The sequence below is a fragment of the Stegostoma tigrinum genome, chromosome 11 (assembly GCF_030684315.1).
Source record: "Stegostoma tigrinum isolate sSteTig4 chromosome 11, sSteTig4.hap1, whole genome shotgun sequence".
Lineage (NCBI taxonomy): Eukaryota > Metazoa > Chordata > Chondrichthyes > Orectolobiformes > Stegostomatidae > Stegostoma > Stegostoma tigrinum.
This window is the reverse complement of record NC_081364.1, coordinates 2,178,523-2,195,745: the sequence shown is the minus strand read 5'-3', so window position 1 is coordinate 2,195,745 and position 17,223 is coordinate 2,178,523. Positions and strand designations below refer to the sequence as shown.

At 53.0% G+C, this 17,223-nt stretch overlaps 1 protein-coding gene across 4 annotated transcripts in view; it reads left to right on the top strand.

The window, feature by feature from the left end:
• Positions 1-17,223, top strand: part of lamb2l (laminin, beta 2-like) — a 182,084-nt gene that overhangs the window by 50,673 nt on the left and 114,188 nt on the right. For all 4 annotated transcript variants that reach the window (XM_059649686.1, XM_059649685.1, XM_059649687.1 and 1 more), the window contains one exon: positions 9,385-9,520. In XM_059649686.1, the coding sequence (XP_059505669.1) occupies positions 9,385-9,520 (136 nt within the window). The remainder of the gene's footprint in view (positions 1-9,384; positions 9,521-17,223) is intronic.

Here is a 17,223-nt window from a genome sequence, read left to right as displayed (position 1 = left end):
CTGACCCTCCGACGGTGCGGCACTCCGTCAGCACTGACCCTCCGACAGTGCGGCGCTCCCTCACCACTGACCCTCCGACACTGCGGCACTCCCTCAGCACTGACCCTCCGACAGTGCGGCGCTCCCTCAGTACTGACCCTCCGACAGTGCGGCGCTCCCTCAGCACTGACCCTCCGACAGTGCGGCGCTCCCTCAGCACTGACCCTTCGACAGTGCGTCACTGCCTCAGTAGTGACCCTCCGACAGTGCGGCGCTCCCTCAGCACTGACCCTCCGACAGTGCGGCACTCCCTCAGCACTGAACCTCCCACAGTGCAGCGCTCCCTCAGCACTGACCCTTCGACAGTGCGGCACTCCCTCAGTACTGTCCCTCCGACAGTGCGGCACTCCCTCAGCACTGACCCTCCGACAGTGCGCACTCCCTCAGCACTGACCCTCCGACAATGCGGCACTGCCTCAGCACTGACCCTCCGACGGTGCGCACTCCCTCAGCACTGACCCTCCGACAGTGCGGCACTGCCTCAGCACTGACCCTCCGACAGTGCGGCACTCCCTCAGCACTGACCCTCCGACAGTGCGGCACTCCCTCAGCACTGACCCTCCGACAGTGTGGCACTCCCTCAGCACTGACCCTCCGACAGTGCGGCGCTCCCTCAGTACGGACCCTCCGATAGTGCGGCACTCCCTCAGCACTGACCCTCCGACAGTGTGGCACTCCCTCAGCACTGACCCTCCGACAGTGCGGCGCTCCCTAAGCACTGACCCTCCGACAGTGCGGCGCTCCCTCAGTACGGACCCTCCGACAGTGCGGCACTGCCTTAGCACTGACCCTCCGACAGTGCGGCACTGCCTCAGCACTGACCCTCCGATAGTGCGGCACTCCCTCAGCACTGACCCTCCGATAGTGCGGCACTCCCTCAGCACTGACCCTCCGACAGTGCGGCACTGCCTCAGCACTGACCCTCCGACAGTGCGGCACTCCCTCAGTACTGACCCTCCGACAGTGCGGCGCTCCCTCAGCACTGACCCTCCGACAGGGCGGCGCTCCCTCAGCACTGACCCTCCGACAGTGCGGCGCTCCCTCAGTACGGACCCTCCGATAGTGCGGCACTCCCTCAGCACTGACCCTCCGACAGTGCGGCGCTCCCTCAGCACTGACCCTCCGACAGTGCGTCATTGCCTCAGTAGTGACCCTCCGACAGTGCGGCACTCCCTCAGCACTGACCCTCCGACGGTGCGCACTCCCTTAGCACTGACCCTCCGACAGTCCGGCACTCCCTCAGTACTGACCCTCTGACGGTGCGGCGCTCCCTCAGCACTGACCCTCCGATGGTGCACACTCGCGCAGCACTGACCCTCCGACAGTGAGGCACTGCCTCAGCACTGACCCTCCGACAGTGCGGCACTCCCTCAGCACTGACCCTCCGACAGTGCGGCACTCCCTCAGCACTGACCCTCTGACAGTGCGGCACTCCCTCAGCCCTGACCCTCCGACTGTGCAGCACTCCCTCAGCACTGACCCTCCGACTGTGCGGCACTCCCTCAGCACTGACCCTCCAACAGTGCGGCGCTCCCTCAGCACTGACCCTCCGACAGTGCGGCGCTCCCTCAGTACTGATCCTCCGACAGTGCGGCGCTCCCTCAGCACTGACCCTCCGACAGTGTGGCACTCCCTCAGCACTGACCCTCCGACAGTGTGGCACTCCCTCAGCACTGACCCTCCGACACTGCGGCGCTCCCTCAGCACTGACCCTCCGACAGTGCGCACTCCCTCAGTACTGACCTTCCGACAGTGCGGCACTCCCTCAGCACTGACCCTCCGACAGTGCGCACTCCCTCAGTACGGACCCTCCGACAGTGAGGCGCTCCCTCAGCACTGACCCTCTGACAGTGCGGCACTCCCTCAGCACTGACCCTCCGACAGTGCGGCGCTCCCTCAGCACTGACCCTCCGACAGTGCGGCACTCCCTCAGCACTGACCCTCCGACAGTGCGGCGCTACCTCAGCACTGACCCTCAGACAGTGCGGCACTCCCTCAGCACTGACCCTCCGACAGTGCGGCGCTCCCTCAGCACTGACCCTCCGACAGTGCGGCGCTCCTTCAGCACTTACCCTCCGACAGTGCGGCACTCCCGCAGCACTGACCCTCCGACAGTGCGTCACTGCCTCAGCACTGACCCTCTGACAGTGCGCACTCGCTCAGCACTGACCCTCCGACAGTGCGGTGTTCCCTCAGCACTGACCCTCCGACAGTGTAGCACTCCCTCAGCACTGACCCTCTGACAGTGCGCACTCCCTCAGCACTGACCTTCTGACAGTGCGCACTCCCTCAGCACTGACCCTCTGACAGTGCGGCGCTCCCTCAGTACGGACCCTCCGACAGTGCGGCACTCCCTCAGCACTGACCCTCCCACAGTGCGGCGCTCCCTCAGCACTGACCCTCCGACAGTGCGGCGCTCCCTCAGCACTGACCCTCCGACAGTGCGGCGTTCCCTCAGCACTGACCCTCCGACAGTGCGGCGCTCCCTCAGCACTGACCCTCCGACAGTGCGGCGCTACCTCAGCACTGACCCTCCGACAGTGCGGCACTCCGTCAGCACTGACCCTCCGACAGTGCGGCACTACCTCAGCACTGACCCTCCGACAGTGCGGCACTGCCTCAGCACTGACCCTCCGACAGTGCGGCACTCCCTCAGCACTGACCCTCCGACAGTGCGGCACTACCTCAGCACTGACCCTCCGACAGTGCGGCGCTACCTCAGCACTGACCCTCCGACAGTGCGGCACTGCCTCAGCACTGACCCTCCGACAATGCGGCACTCCCTCAGCACTGACCCTCCGACAGTGCGGCGCTACCTCAGCACTGACCCTCCGACAGTGCGGCACTCCCTCAGCACTGACCCTCCGACAGTGCGGCGCTCCCTCAGCACTGACCCTCCGACAGTGCGGCGCTCCCTCAGCACTGACCCTCCGACAGTGCGGCACTCCCTCAGCACTGACCCTCCGACAGTGCGGCACTACCTCAGCACTGACCCTCCGACAGTGCGGCACTACCTCAGCACTGACCCTTTGACAGTGAGGCTCTCCCACAACACTGACCCTCCGACAGTGCGGCACTCCCTCAGTACGGACCCTCCGATAGTGCGGCACTCCCTCAGCACTGACCCTCCGACAGTGTGGCACTCCCTCAGCACTGACCCTCCGACAGTGCGGCGCTCCCTCAGCACTGACCCTCCGACAGTGCGGCGCTCCCTCAGCACTGACCCTCCGACAGTGCGGCGTTCCCTCAGCACTGACCCTCCGACAGTGCGGCGCTCCCTCAGCACTGACCCTCCGACAGTGCGGCGCTACCTCAGCACTGACCCTCCGACAGTGCGGCACTCCGTCAGTACTGACCCTCCGACAGTGCGGGACTACCTCAGCACTGACCCTCCGACAGTGCGGCACTGCCTCAGCACTGACCCTCCGACAGTGCGGCACTCCCTCAGCACTGACCCTCCGACAGTGCGGCACTACCTCAGCACTGACCCTCCGACAGTGCGGCACTCCCTCAGCACTGACCCTCCGACAGTGCGGCACTCCCTCAGCACTGACCCTCCGACAGTGCGGCACTCCCTCAGCACTGACCCTCCGACAGTGCGGCGCTCCCTCAGCACTGACCCTCCGACAGTGCGGCGCTCCCTCAGCACTGACCCTCCGACAGTGTGGCCCTCCCTCAGCACTGACCCTCCGACAGTGCGGCGCTCCCTCAGCACTGACCCTCCGACAGTGCGACACTCCCTCAGCACTGACCCTCCCACACTGCGGCGCTCCCTCAGCACTGACCCTCCGACAGTGCGGCGCTCCCTCAGCATTGACCGTCCGACAGTGCGGCACTCCCTCAGCACTGACCCTCCGACAGTGCGGCACTCCCTCAGCACTGACCCTCCGACAGTGCGGCGCTCCTTCAGCACTTACCCTCCGACAGTGCGGCACTCCCTCAGCACTGACCCTCCGACAGTGCGTCACTGCCTCAGCACTGACCCTCCGACAGTGCGCACTCGCTCAGCACTGACCCTCCGACAGTGCGGTGTTCCCTCAGCACTGACCCTCCGACAGTGTAGCACTCCCTCAGCACTGACCCTCTGACAGTGCGCACTCCCTCAGCACTGACCCTCTGACAGTGCGCACTCCCTCAGCACTGACCCTCTGACAGTGCGGCGCTCCCTCAGTACGGACCCTCCGACAGTGCGGCACTCCCTCAGCACTGACCCTCCCACAGTGCGGCGCTCCCTCAGCACTGACCCTCCGACAGTGTGGCGCTCCCTCAGCACTGACCCTCCGACAGTGCGGCGTTCCCTCAGCACTGACCCTCCGACAGTGCGGCGCTCCCTCAGCACTGACCCTCCGACAGTGCGGCGCTACCTCAGCACTGACCCTCCGACAGTGCGGCACTCCGTCAGCACTGACCCTCCGACAGTGCGGCACTACCTCAGCACTGACCCTCCGACAGTGCGGCACTGCCTCAGCACTGACCCTCCGACAGTGCGGCACTCCCTCAGCACTGACCCTCCGACAGTGCGTCACTACCTCAGCACTGACCCTCCGACAGTGCGGCACTCCCTCAGCACTGACCCTCCGACAGTGCGGCACTCCCTCAGCACTGACCCTCCGACAGTGCGGCGCTACCTCAGCACTGACCCTCCGACAGTGCGGCACTCCCTCAGCACTGACCCTCCGACAGTGCGGCGCTCCCTCAGCACTGACCCTCCGACAGTGCGGCGCTCCCTCAGCACTGACCCTCCGACAGTGTTGCCCTCCCTCAGCACTGACCCTCCGACAGTGCGGCACTACCTCAGCACTGACCCTCCGACAGTGCGGCACTACCTCAGCACTGACCCTTTGACAGTGAGGCTCTCCCTCAACACTGACCCTCTGACAGTGCGGCACTCCCTCAGCACTGATCCTCGGACAGTGTGGCCCTCCCTCAGCACTGACCCTCCGACAGTGCGGTCCTCCCTCAGCACTGACCCTCTGACAGTGCCGCACTCCCTCAGCACTGACCCTTTGACAGTGTAGCACCCCCTCGGCACTGACCCTCTGACAGTGCCGCACTCCCTCAGCACTGACCCTTTGACAGTGTAGCACCCCTTCAGCACTGACCCTCTGACAGTGTGGCACCCCCTTTGCACTGACCTTCCAACTGTCTACCATTCATGCGTTGGCCAGTGGGAGTCCCAGTGAGTGACTGTTTTCCAACTCCCTTTTCAGCCTGATCAAGGGGCCAGGAATGCAGATGGATGATTCTCAGTATTGAAGAGTGCAGCAGAGTGCAATCAATCCACTGAGTCTCTGTAAATGTCACTCAGCTGGTCTCTCTCACCTGTTGTTTCTCCAAAACCCTGAAAACCAAATCCGTTTCGGTCCCATTTGAAAACCATGATCGAGTCTGCTTCCACCACATCCTCAGGCAGTCCATTCTGGACCACAACCATTCACTGAGGTTTCTCTCCATGTTGCCTTCATTTCTTTTGCCAGTCACCTGAAATCTGCCTGCTGTGCTCTTCAAATGCTACACCAGTGGGGATAGTTTTGTTCAGTATATTCTTTTAAGATCCCTTATAACATTTTAACATCTCATGAGTATATACCATATTTCATTGCACTCTGTAGGTCAAAATTCTAAGTACTGCCAACTCTCTAAGAATAGCAATTCCTTCCCTGATCTATCTTACATTCGAAACCCTTTATTTTGAAACTGTGTCCCCTAGTTTGAGACACCCCCTGCCCTACCCCCCCCCCCCCCCCCCACAATTCTGGTGTCCCTGCTACAGGAAAAATGTTGCTAAACTTGAGACGGTTCAGAAAAGGTTTACAAGGATGTTGCCGGGGTTGGAGGGTTTGAGCTACAGGGAGAGGCTGAATCTAAGGGTTTAGATGAATCCAGGCCAAATGCTGGCAAATGGGACTAGAATAATTTAGGATAGAGATGGTAGGAACTGCAGATGCTGGAGAATCTGAGAAAACAAGGTGTAGAGCTGGATGAACACAGCAGGCCAAGCAGCATCTTAGGAGCAGGAAAGCTGACGTTTCGGGCCTAGACCCGAAGTGCTGGCAAGTAGGACTAGATTAATTTCGGATAGCTGGTCATCATGAAGTTAGACTGAAGGGCCTGTTCCCATGTTGCACAGCTCTATGACTCTTAAGAAATATTCTTCATATAGAAGGTAGGGCAGGCATGTTGGGCTGAATGGCCTACTCTTCTCATCAGAATTTTCAGGAAATTCAGGAGATGTGACCATATCTCTAACGTCAGAAGCAGGTCTTTTGGATGAAGCCAGAGAGAACTGGGGTGGAAATCTGAACCCCTTTCTATGATCGCTGCTGTGCTTTGGGGTCAATAGGAGATTGAAAACAAGGATTGGTTGAATGTTCTTGGGGAAGGTTTCTGGACAGAAACAGGACAGAAACCTGGTCTATAATTCTGAGGTTTTTCTTTGCAGCCCTTCTTGAATAAGGGCAGCACATTCACTACCCTCCAGTCTCCTGGAACCTCACCCGCGGCTAACAATGATGCAAATATATCAGCCAGGGCCAGTGCAATTTCTTCTCTAACCTCTTGCAGGGTTCTTGGATATATCTGGTCAGGACCAGGGGATTTATCCATTTTCATACATTCTAGTAGCTCCAACACCTCCTCTACTGTGATATGGACTGTCCTTAACTTCTCCAAGTTCCCAAGTCTTCATGTCTTTCTCCACGGTAAACACAGAGGAGAAGTATTCATTAAGGACTTTGCCCATCTCTGCGGCTCCACAGACACACTTGTCCATGGGTGAAATAACCCTTGCTTCAGATAGACGTGCACTGGCAAAACTTTATGATTCAGTGATCTATAGTTTTATTCTTGTTAATTTCACACCAATGTAATTGACACATTTTATACTGATGCAGTGGTGCTTTCTTTCTGTACGCCACACGTATTTGCACAATTCTCAGTGGGAGACAAGAAAACTCTGCCCCTGAAGCATCTTCTTAGAAAGAAATGCTCGATATGCTTTCCTGAAATGTTGCTTTTGAGTTTAAGGCATAACAGGCCAAATGACTTCCTTGTGTGCTGTAATAGGTGTGATTCTGGGTGAAGGACATTACTACAGGAGAGGTCAGAATATACTATCACTGGCCAGACACCTCCCCGCAGCACACAGCCACCAGTACCCCATGTTCTCACAGTGGGGCACACAGCAAAGCCATTCTCCAAATTCACAGGAAAGAACAGAAACATTCTTTTCTGACCTCCTCCAGTGAAGCAAGCCCAGGATAACAGAAACATAGAAACTAGGAGTAGGAGTCGGCCACTCGGCCCTTCGAGCCTGCACTGCCATCCAGCATGATCACAGCTGATCATCCAACACAGTCCCCTGTTTCCCACTTTCACCCCACTCCCTTTGATCCCTTTAGGCCTAAGAGCAATCTCTAACTCCTAATTGAAAACATTCAAAGTTTTTGCCTGAACTGCTTTCTGTGGCAGGGAATTCCACAGGCTCCCCACTCTCTGGGTGAAGACATTTCTCTTGCTGTTAGCCCTAAATGGCCCTGTCCTGTATCCTTAGACTGTGACCCCTGGTTCTAGAGCCCCCAGTCTTTGGGAACATCCTTCCTGTGTTGATCCTTTCTCATCATACTCAGTGACTTCGAGAGGAGTTCTTAGCTTATCTGCTGCCAGGGTGCTGTTTTGTCCTTTAAAATATCTGGGTTGATAACTTTAGTGCATAAACATTAGTGACACAGTTTAAACAGGGCTTGGCAATAAATTCTGGCCAAGTCATCAATGCCCACACCCCATGAGTGAATATATGTATATTACAAAAACAGGAAGTGCTAGAGAAACTCAGCAGGTCTGCTAGCACCTATGGAGAGAAAGCAGAGTTACCATTTCTTCTGTAAAAGGACTGCAGCTGAAATGTAAATGTTGCTTTCACTCCACAGATGCTGGCAGAACTGTTGAATTTTTTTCAGCAACTTCTGTCATTCTCAGTTCTATGTTTTATATATTTTACAATGTTGCTTTTAATTATTTAATATTAATTATTTAATGTGAAACTTGATGCTGTTGAGGACCTAGTTTGTCGAACATAGATGTATAGTTGGAACAACCATGTGATGGCCCAGATGGAACACTGTTTCAGTAATCTTACTGGTGAACCTGCAGCTTCTGATAAAGAGGGCCAGAGCTCCCAAAACTGTGGTGAAGCAGGACTGAAGACAACAGAGTCTCCATACTCAGTCTCACACTCGCTCTGTCAGTCTGTCACCCTTCATCATCTGAAATTCCAAGAGCTGCCATACCTTTTACAGCTATTCACACAGCCTCACAGCTTGAGGGGATCAGCATTCCTGACCACCTCCCAGCACAACAGCAGGTTCCTAACAATTGCTCACTATTTGCCTTCTCTTGCTTCAGTCTCCCCTCTGTCTGTGTTTCAGTAAATGATCAGGATTTCACTCAGGGCCTGACTGTCCAGCTGTTCCACATCCCACAATACATTTCCACTGACAGTGTGTAATTAGCCGTGATTATTGACATTCCCATCCCCTCCCCGGTCAGAGCCTGTTACCACTTTTACTTTTCTGACTGGGTTTCTCTGCTTGCCCCATGAGGAGTACAATAGTGCTCGTTCTCCCCGCTTTCCCTCTCTCTGGGTGGGAGTCCCTGCTACCTCTGCCGGGGGGCTCCTACACCTCCCAATAGTACATTCATCATCAAGCTCTGAGTTTATTGTTTGATGCTGTGAATACCCAGAGACCCTGTCTCGAACAAAACATTATACACGGGATCGTTACAGTGTAGATGGTACTCCTTCTAGCCCTAATGGCAATATCCTGCCTTTTCCCCATTTCTATCCTGCATATTCTTTCTACCCAATGCCCTTACCCATAGAGCAGAGAGGAGAGACAATTACAAAAGGAAATTGAATTGAAATTTTGAGGAGCAAGGTTACAGAGACAAGTTGAGGAAATGCACTGACAAGATTCCTATACAGAAAGCCTGCATAGACTCAGGGGGCTGAATGGCCTTGTCTCACGACTTTAAGTGGAATTTTGGCAACCTCCAGGAGTTAGGAAAGGAGAACAACCAGCATACCCGACTGATAATGGCAAAGGAGATCTGCCTCGAGCATCTGCAGTTTTTTGCTTTGGTTTAGTTTATTAAGTTGGTCATTTTGGTGGTTTCATTGGGCAGTTACCTATTTGTGATGGGTTGTGGAACAGTAAGGCTCGATTATTGGCACAGATTCCCAACTGAGTCATACACTGTAGACCTGCGGGACTGACACTGGACTTAGCATTGTGAGTGAAACACTATCATTCCAATAAAGGTGTGAATTTTCTGTGTCCATTGCAGGAAGTGGAGAAATGTTTCCAGTGTGATTCCACAATGCCATACGATTCTTTGAGAAACAGGAATAGTCACCGGATAAAGAATGTGATCTATCTGACTGATCAGATGGAGGACAAGACCTGGTGGCAGTCAGAAAATGGTGAGCTAAGACACGGAGTGTGCAATTTTCACCCAGGCTGAGTGCCCGGGTCTGTTTTGGAATTGGTTTGTACTCTGGGGTGGGCACACTGCCAATGTGACTTGGGGTCATTTCTCCATTTCCCCTCGGGCCACTGTGTCAGGCTGAGCCAGGCTAAGACATCCTGTCATTGTGAAGGTCCGCTCTGACTCCAATCCATTGCAAAGGTTAGGTCCAGACCCATCTCCGCCCGTGCATCAGACTATCAGTTGTTGAAACCTGCTAACCCACACAGACCTCTCCCGATTGAAAACTCTGCTGCACTTATCTTAAACCCTCTTTACACCTCATATGAACACTCAAGTTAGGGGCAGGAGCTGGCTCCTCAATCTTGTGAGGCTGGCCTGATTGCTTCCATGCTTTTCTGAATACTCTGATAATCTTTCTCCCTTTGCTTATCGACAACCTACTTCCGTCTTAAAAATAGCCAAGATTTTTCAAGGACGATTCCAAAATCTTAAGAAGCAGGTTTTTCCTTGTCTTAAATAGCACACATATATTTTTAAACAGTGACCCCCCCAGTTCTAGATTCTCCCACAAAAGGGAAAAATTCCCTTCACATTCACCCTGTGAATGCTCCTCAGGATTTTAGATGTTACAGTGAAATCACCTTTCACTTTTCTAAACCCCAGCAGATATAAGCCTGACCTATTCAATCTTTCTCCATAAGACAACCTACCAATTATAGGTAGCAGAGACAACACGGTGTGGAGCTGGATGAACACAGCAGAACAAGCAGCATCAGAGGAGCAGGAAGGTTGACGTTTTGGGTCTAGACCCTCATCTGGTAAACCTTCACTGAACTGTTTCCAATGCATTTGCATTCTTCCTTGAACAAGGAAACCACACCGTATACAGCACCCAAGCGATCATCTTACCCAACTCACGTATAGTTAAAGCATAAACTCCCTACTTTTATATTCAATTTCCCCGCAATAAATATTTACATTCTATTGACTTTCCGGATTACTTACTGTCCCTGCAGACTTACCTCCTGTGGTTTATGTTCTAGGACACCCAGAGCTGTGCTAACTCTGTTCGTTTGGATAACATGCTTCTATTTTGTTTCGTCTGCCAAGTGGACAGTTTCACATTATTCAGCACTGTGCTCCACTTGCCAGATCTTAGCCCACTCTCTTAACCTCCCTCGAACCCTTTGGGATCTCCTTGTGTCTTCTTTACAATCTAGTTCCCTACCGATCTTGTGCCATTAACAAATTTAGCTACAGTGCCATGCCATTGGTATCTTCATCCAAGTTTCCAATACAGATTGTAACCAGTTGAGGGTCTGATCCCTGGGGTACGTCACTCAGGATCAGAAAATCTATTTATGATGACACTGTTTTCTGTTAGCCAATCTTGTATCCATGCCATTCATAAACTCTTATTTTCCATAATAAATTTCCATGTGTCACCTTATCAAACTCCTTCTGAAAATCTAAGGACAGTTATCCACCAGTTTCCCCTTATCCAAGGCACATTTTACTTCCTCAAAGAGCTCCAACAGGTTGGTCAAATATAATTTCTTTTTCACAGAGCCATGTCGACTTTGTAAGATCAATGCTCACTTTGTTAATTCTCTTTTAAATACCTATAGGAATTCTTACCCCAATCTGTTTTAATTTTCTAGCTAGCTTTCTCTCATACTCTAATTTTTCAGCCATTCTGTCTGTTTTCTTACATTCTGTCCAATCTTCTGACCTGTCCCCCTTCTTTGCATCATTGTATCTTTCTCTCTGTTTGATACCATCTTTAACCTGGTTGGTTGACCACAAATGACAAGCCCTCTTTTTAGAATTTCTCTTTCCCATTAGAGTGCGTGTATTCTCTACCAAGCTATCCTTTAATTTTCTAATTCATTTTAACCAGCTCTGCTATCACGAGCTCTTTGTTTAAGTTTAAAACACTGGTCTTAGACTCATTTTTCTCTCCCTCAAACTGAATGACATCACATTACAGTTGCCACTACCTGAAGGTACCTTCACTATGGGATTATTAATTAATATTGTACAGTAGAAGGTCTAGCGTAGCCTGCTGTCTGGTCAGTTCAAGAACATGCTGCTCCAAGGAAATATCATAAGATCATTCAATAAACCGCTCATCATTACCTTTGACATTGGATTTTCCAGCCAATACATAAATTAAAATCTCCCATGATTATCGATATGTGCTTTTTTTAAAACTCATTCAGCCAGCATTTATTGCCCATCCCTAATTTCTCAGAGGGCTGTTAGAGTCAACCACGTTACTGTGGGTCTGGAGTCACATGTACACCAGACCAAGTAAGGATAGTAGTTTCCTTCCCTAAAGGACATTAGTGAACCTAAGATAATAAAGTGTGTAGCTGGATGAACACAGCAGGCCAAGCAGCATCTCAGGAGCTCAAAAGCTGATGTTTCGGGCCTAGACCCTTCATTAGCTCTGATGAAGGGTGTAGGCCCGAAAGGTCAGCTTTTGTGCTCCTGAGATGCTGCTTGGCCTGCTGTGTTCATCCAGCTACACACTTTATTATCTTGGATTCTCCAGCATCTGCAGTTCCCATTATCTCTGACATTAGTGAACCTGATGGGTTTTTCTGACAATTGACAATTGATTCATAGTAATCATTAGGATGTTGCCAGGATTGGAGGGTTTGTGCTATAGGGAGAGGCTGAATAGGCTGGGGCTATTTTCCCTGGATCTTTGAGGGTGAGAGGTAACTTTATAGAGGCTTATAAAATCATGGGCATGGAAAGGGTGAATAGCCAAGGTCGCACCCCTGGGGTGGGTCCAAAACTAGAGGGCACAGGTTTAAGGTGAGAGGGGAAAGTTTTAAGGTAGACCTAAGGGGCCACATTTTCACACAGAGAGTGGTGCGTGGATGGAATGAACTGCCAGAGCAAGTGGTGGAGGCTGGTAATTTACAATATTTAAAAGGCATCAGGATGGGTACATGAATAGGAAGGGTTTAGAGGGATATGGGCGAAATATACTAGATTTATTTAAGATATCTGATTTAATGGATGAGTTGGACCAAAGGGTCTATGTGCGTGCTGTATACCTCTATGACTCTAAATTTCAGATTTTTATTGAATTCAAATTCCACCATCTGCCAGAGTGGGATTCAAACCCAGGTCCACAGGATATTACCTGGGTCTCTGCATTAATAGTCTAACAGTAATATCAATAAGCCATTGCCTCCCCAACAACCACTATTTCTTCCCTTAAACTCCATTCTCTATGTATTACTTATAGGAGACCCGCACACCATTCCCACATTTACTTCTTATTTGTACAATTCCCCACTTAGTCATAGAGCCATGAAACACGGAAACAGATCCTTCGTTCCAACAAGTCCATGGTGAACATAATCACAAACTAGACTAGAGTCAGAGATAATGGGAACTGCAGATGCTGGAGATTCCAAGATAATAAAATGTGAGGCTGGATGAACACAGCAGGCCAAGCAGCATCTCAGGAGCACAAAAGCTGACGTTTCGGGCCTAGACCCTTCATCAGAGAGGGGGATGGGGGGAGGGAACTGGAATAAATAGGGAGAGAGGGGGAGGCGGACCGAAGATGGAGAGTAAAGAAGATAGGTGGAGAGAGTGTAGGTGGGGAGGTAGGGAGGGGATAGGTCAGTCCAGGGAAGACGGACAGGTCAAGGAGGTGGGATGAGGTTAGTAGGTAGCGGGGGGTGCGGCTTGGGGTGGGAGGAAGGGATGGGTGAGAGGAAGAACCGGTTAGGGAGGCAGAGACAGGTTGGACTGGTTTTGGGATGCAGTGGGTGGGGGGGAAGAGCTGGGCTGGTTGTGTGGTGCAGTGGGGGGAGGGGACGAACTGGGCTGGTTGAGGGATGCAGTAGGGGAAGGGGAGATTTTGAAACTGGTGAAGTCCACATTGATACCATATGGCTGCAGGGTTCCCAGGCGGAATATGAGTTGCTGTTCCTGCTACCTTCGGGTGGCATCATTGTGGCAGTGCAGGAGGCCCATGATGGACATGTCACCCGAGCACCAAACCATCATCTCCAACACCATTCACGACCTCATCACCTCAGGGGACCTCCCACCCACAGCCTCCAACCTCATTGTTCCCCAACCCCGCACGGCCCGTTTCTATCTCCTTCCCAAAATCCACAAACCTGCCTGCCCTGGTCGACCCATCGTCTCAGCCTGCTCCTGCCCCACCGAACTCATCTCCACCTATCTGGACTCCATTTTCTCCCCTGTGGTCCAGGAACTCCCCACCTACGTCCGTGACACCACCCACGCCCTCCACCTCCTCCAGGACTTCCAATTCCCTGGCCCCCAACACCTCATATTCACCATGGACGTCCAGTCCCTGTACACCTGCATTCCGCATGGAGATGGCCTCAAGGCCCTCCGCTTCTTCCTGTCCCGCAGGCCCGACCAGTCCCCCTCCACCGACACTCTCATCCGCCTAGCTGAACTCGTCCTCACACTCAACAACTTCTCTTTTGACTCCTCCCACTTCCTACAGACTAAGGGGGTGGCCATGGGCACCCGCATGGGCCCCAGCTATGCCTGCCTCTTTGTAGGTTACGTGGAACAGTCCCTCTTCTGCACCTACACAGGCCCCAAACCCCACCTCTTCCTCTGGTACATTGATGACTGTATCGGCGCCGCCTCTTGCTCCCCAGAGGAGCTCGAGCAGTTCATCCACTTCACCAACACCTTCCACCCCAATCTTCAGTTCACCTGGGCCATCTCCAGCACATCCCTCACCTTCCTGGACCTCTCAGTCTCCATCTCAGGCAACCAGCTTGTAACTGATGTCCATTTCAAGCCCACCGACTCCCACAGCTACCTAGAATACACCTCCTCCCACCCACCCTCCTGCAAAAATTCCATCCCCTATTCCCAATTCCTCCGCCTCCGCCGCATCTGCTCCCACGACAAGACATTCCACTCCCGCACATCCCAGATGTCCAAGTTCTTTAAGGACCGCAACTTTCCCCCCACGGTGATCGAGAACGCCCTTGACCGCGTCTCCCGCATTTCCCGCGACACATCCCTCACACCCCGCCCCCGCCACAACCGCCCCAAGAGGATCCCCCTCGTTCTCACACACCACCCTACCAACCTCCGGATACAACGCATTATCCTCCGACACTTCCGCCATTTACAATCCGACCCCACCACCCAAGACATTTTTCCATCCCCACCCCTGTCTGCTTTCCGGAGAGACCACTCTCTCCGTGACTCCCTTGTTCGCTCCACACTGCCCTCCAACCCCACCACACCCGGCACCTTCCCCTGCAACCGCAGGAAATGCTACACTTGTCCCCACACCTCCTCCCTCACCCCCATCCCAGGCCCCAAGATGACATTCCACATCAAGCAGAGGTTCACCTGCACATCTGCCAATGTGGTATACTGCATCCACTGTACCCGGTGCGGCTTCCTCTACATTGGGGAAACCAAGCGGAGGCTTGGGGACCGCTTTGCAGAACGCCTCCACTCAGTTCGCAAAAAACAACTGCACCTCCCAGTCGCAAACCATTTCCACTCCCCCTCCCATTCTCTTGATGACATGTCCATCATGGGCCTCCTGCACTGCCACAATGATGCCACCCGAAGGTTGCAGGAACAGCAACTCATATTCCGCCTGGGAACCCTGCAGCCATATGGTATCAATGTGGACTTCACCAGTTTCAAAATCTCCCCTTCCCCTACTGCATCCCTCAACCAGCCCAGTTCGTCCCCTCCCCCCACTGCACCACACAACCAGCCCAGCTCTTCCCCCTCACCCACTGCATCCCAAAACCAGTCCAACCTGTCTCTGCCTCCCTAACCGGTTCTTCCTCTCACCCATCCCTTCCTCCCACCCCAAGCCGCACCCCCCGCTACCTACTAACCTCATCCCACCTCCTTGACCTGTCCGTCTTCCCTGGACTGACCTATCCCCTCCCTACCTCCCCACCTACACTATCTCCACCTATCTTCTTTACTCTCCATCTTCGGTCCGCCTCCCCCTCTCTCCCTATTTATTCCAGTTCCCTCCCCCCATCCCCCTCTCTGATGAAGGGTCTAGGCCCGAAACGTCAGCTTTTGTGCTCCTGAGATGCTGCTTGGCCTGCTGTGTTCATCCAGCCTCACATTTTATTATCCTAGACTAGAGTCACCTGCCTTGCTCCTGGCCCATAATTATCCAAGTCTTTCCTATTCATGTCCTTACATAAATGCCATTTAAATGTTGCATTTGTGCCCGGCTGAGATAGTTGGGAGAGCATTAGACTGAAGATTTAAAAAGTCCTTGATTCAATCCTGGATTTCAGCAAACTGAGCACTTCCTGACTCTAGAGGTTACACCAGCCTTTGTTTTTATCATTTGGCTCTGTTAAATCTTTTAATTCTGGTTTTTGTAACCAATTTGGCGTCAGTGAATGGTGAATTTGTGCACTTTTTGCTGTATTTATGTATTCCTATACTTAGTACGTGATAAATAAATCTAAACTTTAAAAAAAATCTAATCCACCACTTCCTCAGGAAGTTGATTCCACATGTGGACCACCATCTGTCTGAAACACTTGTCCCTCATGTATTATTTAAAATCTCTCTCCTCTCACCACCTACATTGGCTCCTAGCCTCCTAAAGTCTCAAAAGTAAAACACTTATCCCTGTGTTTAGAGATAATGGGAACTGCAGATGCTGGAGAATCCAAGATAATAAAATGTGAAGCTCATCCTCACCCTCAACAACTTCTCTTTTGACTCCTCCCACTTCCTACAGACTAAGGGGATGGCCATGGGCACCCGCATGGGCCCCAGCTATGCCTGCCTCTTTGTAGGTTACGTGGAACAGTCCCTCTTCCGCACCTACACAGGCCCCAAACCCCACCTCTTCCTCCGGTACATTGATGACTGTATCAGCGCCGCCTCTTGCTCCCCAGAGGAGCTCGAATAGTTCATCCACTTCACCAACACCTTCCACCCCAAACTTCAGTTCACCTGGGCCATCTCCACAACATCCCTCACCTTCCTGGACCTCTCAGTCTCCATCTCAGGCAACCAGCTTGTAACTGATGTCCATTTCAAGCCCACTGACTCACACAGCTACCTAGAATACACCTCCTCCCACCCACCCTCCTGCAAAAATTCCATCCCCTATTCCCAATTCCTCCGCCTCCGCCGCATCTGCTCCCACGATAAGACATGCCACTCCCGCACATCCCAGATGTCCAAGTTCTTCAAGGGCCGCAACTTTCCCCCCACAGTGATCGAGAACGCCCTTGACCGCGTCTCCCGTATTTCCCGCAACACATCCCTCACACCCCGCTCCTGCCACAACCGCCCAAAGAGGATCCCCCTCGTTCTCACACACCACCCCACCTACCTCCGGATACAACGCATCATCCTCCGACGCTTCCGCCATCTACAATCCGACCCCACCACCCAAGACATTTTTCCATCCCCACCCCTGTCTGCTTTCCGGAGAGACCACTCTCTCCGTGACTCCCTTGTTCGCTCCACACTGCCCTCCAACCCCACCACATCCGGCACCTTCCCCTGCAACCGCAGGAAATGCTACACTTGTCCCCACACCTCCTCCCTCACCCCCATCCCAGGCCCCAAGATGACATTCCACATCAAGCAGAGGTTCACCTGCACATCTGCCAATGTGGTATACTGCATCCACTGTACCCGGTGCGGCTTCCTCTA